The sequence below is a fragment of the Myotis lucifugus genome, unplaced genomic scaffold (genome assembly GCF_000147115.1).
Source record: "Myotis lucifugus unplaced genomic scaffold, Myoluc2.0 scaffold_33, whole genome shotgun sequence".
Lineage (NCBI taxonomy): Eukaryota > Metazoa > Chordata > Mammalia > Chiroptera > Vespertilionidae > Myotis > Myotis lucifugus.
The window spans coordinates 3,472,025-3,480,877 of record NW_005871081.1 but is presented as its reverse complement, the minus strand read 5'-3'; the positions used below and the strand labels follow the sequence as shown (position 1 = coordinate 3,480,877).

The following is an 8,853-nucleotide window of genomic DNA, read 5'->3' as shown; positions in this document are numbered from 1 at the left end:
CTTGCGTCTTCTTTTCCCCCTTCCCTGCAAAGCTACATGGCCCCAGCAGACCCAGTTCTCTCATCATGCCAAAGGGGGAGCTCCTTAAACACTCATGTCGCTTACAAGTTCTCTCAAACTCTAAGTTCCATCGAATCAATAGATTTAAGGGACTCGTTTGTGTCTGAATGTTTGGAGATGTCATTACAATTCTTACAAAAACTGAAAGTGAAATGAGGAAGACCGATTGAGCAATCGGCTGGAAGTGCGAATGCCAGGAAGACCTATTGCACGTAGGGGCAGAGATGCAGCCCTGTGGGAAGAAAATTCAGGAGAATTCTCCTGAGGGCAAGCGCCAAGCTGGCCGCTGTAGTCAATGTAGGACATCAACAAACACAGATAACAGGAAATGACCCATTCCCCGTGGTCACTTATTCTGAAGACCCAAACCTTCAAAGTCCAAGGAGTGAAATGAATGACTGCACAGAAGGGAAGCCGGCACGCCTCTCTCCTGGTCTGAAGAGAAGAGAAGAAATGAAACTGAAGGAGTATGTCTCCATCCTCCCCCAGAAGGAAAGCCCCTCTGCCCGGTTCTCCAGAGATGGCTCGCTGCTGGCCTTGACCTGGCTGCTGGCCCTGGTGTCCTGCTGCCTCACGGTGGTGTCCTTCTGCAGAGTGGCTGCCCTGCAAGCGGAGCTGAAGAGCCTCCGGGAGGAACTGCTGGAGCACCAAGCTGAGCAGCTGCCAGGCCCTCCCCGGGCGGGAGCAGCAGCTCCCAGGGCAGCTGTGCAGGAAGCTCCAGCTGCCATCTCGGCACTGAAAGTAAGTTCGAAGCAGCTGAGCTGGGTGAGGCCTGGGCACAGTTCTCCCCACGGTGCTGCCTCTCCTTCCTCAGACATCTTTGCCATAACCTGGGTGTTTTCTGCTCTTAGGGGATCTTTGCACCACCAGCTGCACAAGAAAGTAACTTCAGTCGGAGCATCAGGAAGAAGCGTGCCATTCAGGGTCCAGAAGAATCAGGTATGTCTGCGGCACAGAAGCCTTTAGGGATCAGAGATCCCAGCCTCCACAGGCGTGGAGGGTAGCACTGGTTTGGGGGAGCGAGAGGTGGACATAGCCTAGAAACTGCGAACTCTACACCAGATGTGGCTTTCCAGCAGCCCGAGCACCGGCAGGTTTAATAGGCTGCACAGCAGGTTCTGTCCTCCAATGAGCAGCCTGTGTGCATAGAAGTATTTGAGGAGGAAAAGGGGGCACATATTTCTCATCAAATAGTTCACTCCTGTATCAGAAGCATTGCCCATTGCTCCAGAGAAAAAAAAAAGCACTTCATGTTAGCGTAGAATTGGTGTTTGTCCACCTGGGTCATGGAGTTTCAGCTTCAGACAAGCATTTCCTGAGGGCACGCTGTGAAATCAAACGAAGCAGGTGTGTGTGCTTTATTTTGTTTCGTGCTTAACAGAGTTTATTTTATACACACATACACACTGATTTTAAAGCTTCTCTGCAATGTATACATATCCGTGGTTTCTATCTTTCTTCATGTTCCACTTGTTCCATGGAAGTTTAAAGACTCCTGAAACCTAAGATTTGGTGGGACCTCCTAAAATGCTCAGTTTTAGTTCCTTCATAAAGATGAAGAACATTTGCATCGCGTTTACTAATAACAAAACTTAATAAACCCTTGGAGCACCTAGAATGTGCCAGGCAGGGATGTCCTAGGATAAGTATTGTCACACCTACTGTTTCCTTTCATCTTCACCTACTGTTTCCTTTCATCTTCACCGTGGCTGTGAGATAAACAACACGTGTAATTATTTATACATATTTGTAGAGACTAGGTGTTCTTCTCTCAGACACACACACACACACACACACACACACACACACACACACACACACACAAACACCACAATCGATGCTTTGACTGTACATTTGTTTTTCACTAAATGTCTTATTCATAAAAGATATTTTTATTTCATAAAATCATATTTTTATCTGGTTGTCATATATTTGTGCCAATTATCAGAAACAATTGGGTTTAAATGTTTTTAAACTAGGAAATGTATTTATACTATACTTTAACACATCAATCATTTTCATATTTTGCACTTTATCATTTGTATTTTCTACATAATTGAAAAAATACAGCATTTATAACATGGTATTTTTTATTCACTTATCATTATATATTAAGCATTTTCCCAATTGCTGAGTAATTCTCATACATCTATGGTAACTTATTCATTATGCAGTGATTTAACATAATAATTTCCTCCCCACGCTTTTTTTTTTTTTACTATAATGGAATACACCAAAATTTTTGTGCTAATCTCTTTTGTGTATGTGGAATTATATGATCAACATAAATTCTGTAGATGGGATGTCTGAGGATATTCATTTTTATCACCCTTGCTACCTTTTGCCATATTGTTTTCAAAATGAGTTATAAATGCAATTAAAATATAGTGTACAAGTTCTCCACAATTTTACAGCATCTTATTTTTAAAAACTTATTTTGGCTTGTTTAGTACCTGTAAAACAGTATCTCAAATTTAATTTGTTGTTTGCTTACAAATAAGAATTAAATTCTTTCCACATATTTTGATAATTTCTAATTTTATCTTCTGCTAATTGTCTCTCATTTGTCTCTTCTATCTTTTATAACTTTGAATAAACTCTATATTAGACATATTGTGTATCAAAATTTTGATGTAAATATTTTCACAATATTGTGCTGCTTTTAAAAACTTGTACAGAGATTTTGCATTTGTATATTTTAATGTGATAAACGTTTCCTTTTGATTTTCTCTCATGCATCAAAGCTAAAAACATTAACAACCTCTTAGTCTACTCTATTCTCTGCTGTTTTGACTTTTTTTATAACAGTGTTTTAATTTGATATTCAACTCATTAATCTTTCTGGAATTTACTTTGGTAGAATATGTCATACTAGCTTTGATTTTCCCTTCCTTCTATGTTTTCCTTCCAAACTGCTGCTAAATATCTCAACCAAATTTATTAGATGATATTTTTAACTTGTTTGTGATGGAAAGCTTACTTTATTATTTTAAATTCCTCATATGTCGTTGAATGCATTTGGAGACTCATTTTCATTGATTTGCTAATCTGTTTATCTGTATTAAAGAAAACATTTTAAGTAAATGTAATGAGCTTCACTATCTAGTAGGATCAGGATGCCTCAGTCATCTTTAACCTTATGTGCTAGTATTCCCTTGGTTCTACATATTAGTTAAAAATAAACTTTAACTTTACCATTGCAAAGAGGACATAGGCTCAGCAGACTTAAGAAGAAAAGAATAGAATAAGAAATCAATAACCTCTTGTTTCACTCCCCAAAATATTCTCTATTAATATTTTAAAACTCCTTCCATGTACATGTTCTTACATAGTATATGTGTTTTTATGGCACAAAAAATTATATACTGATGAAAAAATGTCCTCAAATAATTTGCAATTTTTTACAAAGCTTAGAGAATAACAGAAAATTCTAACCAAGTGAATCAAAATTACCCAGTTTTCACAGTCCAGATGTGATCATTGTTGTCATCATGTTTTGCCTCCAATTTTTATAGACCTTTAATATAGTATATGGGAGTGGGCAAAAGTAGGTTTACAGTTGTTGTATGGAAAAGAATACAATAAATAATAAACTATGTTTCATGTACTCACAACTGTAAACCTACTTCACCCACCTCTGTATATAGTATATATGTGTAGTATATAGTATATATGTATATAGATATATCATGCATCTATATATAGTACATAGTATATATCTCTATGTATCTTTATATCTCTCTCTGTATACTCATAACATCAATAATCTCAGATGGAAGATTTGAAGATAAGAGGCTTAGTGACAGGTTCTATATGCTATTCCTTGTCAATGAAATCAGCTGGACTGTTGTTATGGGCACTGTCCTTTTGTTTAGTACTACTCTAAAATGAATGAATATACCCAAGAATGTTGTCTGAAACTCTGATTTTGTTGTTGTTATTTGGTAGGATGTTCTGCAGATTGAGAAAATTCTATGCAGATTGAACCTATGCAGCTTTCCTCATTTTTTTTGTTTCCATTCCAGTTCTGATATATTTTCAGGAAGGCTCAAAAACCTTTGGTTGTCCCTTTTACTTTCAAAGTGTTCACTTTTGTTCTTATTTATTGCTTTTCTATATACACTTTGGGATCATTAATATTTTCTTGGAATTTAAAACTGAGGAGACAAATGAATTTTTACACTGTTTAATTTATATATTCAGTAATGTTTAATATCTCTATTAAATACTGAATTTAATTTCCCAATAAGACATGAGTTTTTAAGTGTAGGTTTCACTATTCTTTCAAAGTTAATTTAAAAAAGTGTTGTTGCTATTCTGGAATCTTAGCATTTTCAAATAGCTTGTTAAACTGTTAAAAATGTACATCATTTAAAATAAATGGTATAGCATTTGATCTCATGCTTGTTTGTAAACCATAGCAACATATTTATGGATTTATAGTTAACAGAATTATAATATTATTTTTATTTTTTATCTAGAACTCGGCTTTCTACATATATTTCTCAATGACAATGTGTCATTATTTTTTAACTATGTCAAAAAGGTTCATAGCTAAATATTGCCAACTAATACACCAAAATGTTACTTATTCTTATTTTTTATAAATCCAACATAAATCTCATCAGCCACTGCAATGTTATTGTGTGTATATACCATTTATAAGTAAATTTTAGTGTGTTGGTCTAGGAAGCCCAACCTCCCCAGCACCAGCAAGCCTAGTACTGCCTCAGTATTTGCTACAAATTACATATCATCTAGGAAAACTGTCATCTATTCATTTGTATATGTCTGTCTGTACAACTGAAGAGTAGGAAGGTATGTAGTCTGGCTCCTTTTTCTTCTCCTGTATACCTACTTGTATCTGTAGGTATTCTTTTAATATTTGTTGATGGATTTGGGCCTCAATTTGAAGCGAGAAAGATTGACTTGGAATTATTTTGCTGGTGGGATTTTTCCATGTTTCACTTAGAGACCAAGTTATTAAATTTTAAACTTGCCATTTAAAGCAACTAATTAACCAAAGAATAAGCCTGATCACAAGACTAGAGTCATGGGAGAGTTGGGAACCTCTTGCCTCAGACCTTCTTGGTGCAGCAAGTAGACTCAATTTGAACTGAAAACTTATGGAGAAGCTCCTATATTCAGCAACCTGTTTAACTAAAATTTTATGGATTAATGGTTTTATTTAATTTTTTTTCCTTTTCATTGAGGTATTATTTACATACTAGAGGCCCAATGCACGAAAATCATGCAAGAGTAGGCCTTCCTTCCCCCGGCTGCCACCACTGGCTTCCCTCTGGCACTCGGGACCCGGGCTTCCCTCCAGCTGCAGGCAGGCACCCGGGACCCGGGCTTCCTTCACAGCCCCGGCTTCGTCGGGAAGGTTGTCCAGAAGGACATCCAGAAAGATGTCTGGTCTAATTAGCATATTATACTTTTAGTATTATAGATGATAAAGGGTTCATATTTCAAAAATATAGCTTGATGAATATTTATAAACTGACAGCAGTAGATGAAGGGACCACCATCATCCCACACTCCCACTTGCTACTACTTCCAGTCCTCCCAGGGGTAAGTGCTGCTTTTACTAAATTTTAAAATTTGCTACTTTGGCCCCAGTTTGTTTTTCTTAATTATGTTGTATTTCAAATAAAAGTCTTACTAAGTTTCATGTGTTTCATAAGATAATTTCTGATTATAGTATAACAGCAGAAATGTGGGGAAATCCAGGATCAAAGAATTGCCAAATGGCTCAGATTAACCAAAAATTCACTTTTAAATCCCATAAAGTGTATTTGGAGATATTCTTAATTTTAATTTTTAAAGTGATTGCCTTTAAAAATATTACTCATTAAAATTTCTTCACAAATGGAATCATGATGACCCATATTTTGAACCCTCACCTCACTTTATCATTAATTATACTTACTGATTATAAACTTAAATTTATAGAAATCTATTAATTTTTAAAAACCTAAAGATAAGCATCTTTAGCAAGAAAATGAGTTTATTTAATAGTTATTAGAAATCATGTGTTTTAAATTATAGAAAGACAACCATTTTTCTTTGTATTTTCTCCTTTTGATAGGGTATTTAATGGTTATTAGAAATCATGTGTTTTAAATTATAGAAAGGCAAACATTTTTATAATGTTTATTGTACTTGTCTGAACTGTAATAATGAATAGTGGTGAAAACATGAACAAATCAAAGAAATATAAAAACAAGAGTGCCCATATTTTATCTTCTAAATATTTATTGTAAGATTTTGACCAAACTGCTTTGTTATTTTGCTTTGTTATTTTTCTTAATTTTTATTCTTTCTTTATTTTTTAATCCTCACCTGAGGATATGCTTATTGATTTTAAGAAAGAGAGAGAGAGAAATATCAATGCAAGAGAGAACATCAATTCGTTGCCTTCTGTACCTGCCCAGATTGGGGATCAAACCCACAAACTAGGTATGGAATTGAACCCACAGCCTTTCAGAATACAGGATGACGCTCCAAACAACTGAGTGAGCCACACCAGCCAGGGCTTCTTCATTTTTAAGTAAACTTTTTTAGTTTGTACTTATTTTAGAATTATAGAAAAGTTGCAAAGATAGTACAGGATGTTGACATATATCCCTCCTCCAGTGTCCCCTAATGTGAACACCTTACATTACCATAGCACTTTGGTCACAACTAAGAAACCAACATTGGAACTTAACTAATAATGAAACTCCAGACTTTATTTGAATTTCGCCAGTTTTCCCTTTTTATGTCCCGGGAATCATCCAAGAGGCCACATTGTATTATCATTTTCAAACAGAGTTTTGAATATAAATTAACACCTATTATTGTAATTTAGCTGTTAATCTGGGGTAAACATTTTCAATTGTTAAAATAAAAAATACCAATACTATTTTTGAGTCTTCTTTTTTGAAATTCATAGTCCCATTTCCTTTGCAAGGAAAGATAGGAAGTCTGAGGGGTCTATAAGGTCCAGTCTGTTTCATTGACATTTCTGGCTCAGCTGTAACTTACATGTTGAAAGCATAAAATGTAGAACTCAACGATCCAGTTTGTATCAAAATTAGGCTAACTGGAACCTCTTGCCCAGTAAGGGCGTATTCTTTCCTAGAACAGAAACAGCTGGCTGCTGTCATGGTAATCTTTGGCCAGATTCTTCCATGAGTGTTATTTTTTACCCCCTGCGTCAGTAATGACAGACTCTTTTATCAGTGTTGCAAGAGCAGGCTTCTGTTCAATTTTCAAAAAAGTATTTGAAACGAAAATAGTGATCTGACAACCAAATCTTTGAACCCTGTTCTTATCAAGTTTAAAGTTTTGGGAAACAGAAGAGCCAGGAAACAAATCAATGGAGCCAAGAGTGATATTGCATCTCTTCCATGTATCCTGCAAGGCTGCTCGTTTCCAAGAATTATTCTAGTTGTTGGGTATTGATTGGCAAACAAAGCAGATAAACACAGAAAATAATCAGTAAACATAATTAATGAGTAAATTATAACACTAGAAAATGCCAAATACATTGAAAAAGTGAAAATATTAGCCAGGCTGGCATGGCTCAGTGGTTAAGCATTGACTTATGAACCAGGAGGTCATGGTTTGATCCCTGGTCAAGGCACATGCCCCAGCGTGGGGTGTGCAGGAGGCAGCTGATCGATGATTCTCTCTTATCATTGATGTTTATATACCTCTCTCCCTTCCTCTCTGAAATCAATAAAAATTTCTTTTTAATAAAAGTAAAAAATTTAGGGCAGGGTTAAGGGCAAGGAAAGGGAAAGAGGATATGTTTCCATTTCAAATGGGGAGGCCAGGGTAAGTGTTTCTATCTTCTCTTGAAAGCTCAATAATTCTTTATGCTTTCAATTTTAAAAAGTTCAGTCATGGGAAGGTATTTTACACATAAATTTCCTAATATTGAGGGGTGTGTTCTCATTATTAATTCTGTAGGAATGGATAGTGTTAGTTTTAATGTTTAAGTATGATTTTTATAGGTCAAGTCCTACTTTAAAAAACTACATTGTTAGCTGTCCCTTTGTTGTGGTGGGGTTTTCTTTGAAAGGATATTTCCATTTCTGAAGAAGAAACATATTTTCCTCATATTAGAGTGAACAGCCACTATGCAAAGCTCTGAGGTAGACACTCTGGAATATACAGAAAAGAGAAGAGAGAAACTAAGTTATTGGTTTGTTCCATGTGTAAGCTCTGGGTTATGCCCTGTTGGTCTGTGATATCTTTTACCCTCCCAATAACCCTGTTAGGTTGTCATTACTGCCTTTATTTTAGGTGATATAATTGAGGCCCAATTCCTCCTCTTAACAAACTAAATATTTAGTTAGAGGAATTAAACAAAATTAATGTAAAATTTAAGATAATAAACAATAAGCTCTTTAGCTTTTATAAAGCACATGTAAATTATGACTGCAATGGATTCTTACACTATGAAATAGATATTATTTTCATTATATAGATAAGAAAACATTTCAAAATTATGTCAGTCTCATGATTAAACAGCTCATTGGTTTGAGAAGTCAATTCATTACCAATTGACTATAAATTCTGAGTTTTTACAATTATGCAAGCTTTATATGCTTACTGTTCAAATAAGATACCAAATTTGAGAAAAATTACTGAGTCCTTTGATACCCAGACCCTTGCTATATTATTAGCAGTGAGAGAGACATGTAGTTATGGAATCATAGAATGTTAGTAATGATGATTATAGACTAAAAGATTACCTACTTCTTGGTGGAGAAGCGCTGAGCTGGGTTTGGAAGACTCAGT

The 8,853-nt window shown here is 35.5% G+C and overlaps 1 protein-coding gene across 1 annotated transcript in view; it reads left to right on the top strand.

Annotated features, from left to right (window-relative positions):
* The window catches only part of TNFSF13B (TNF superfamily member 13b), a 30,715-nt gene continuing 21,862 nt past the window's right edge, over positions 1-8,853 (top strand). Inside the window, exons 1-2 of the mRNA XM_023752469.1 lie at positions 1-801; positions 912-999. Coding sequence (XP_023608237.1) covers positions 451-801; positions 912-999 — 439 coding nt within the window. The 5' untranslated portion in view covers positions 1-450. The remainder of the gene's footprint in view (positions 802-911; positions 1,000-8,853) is intronic.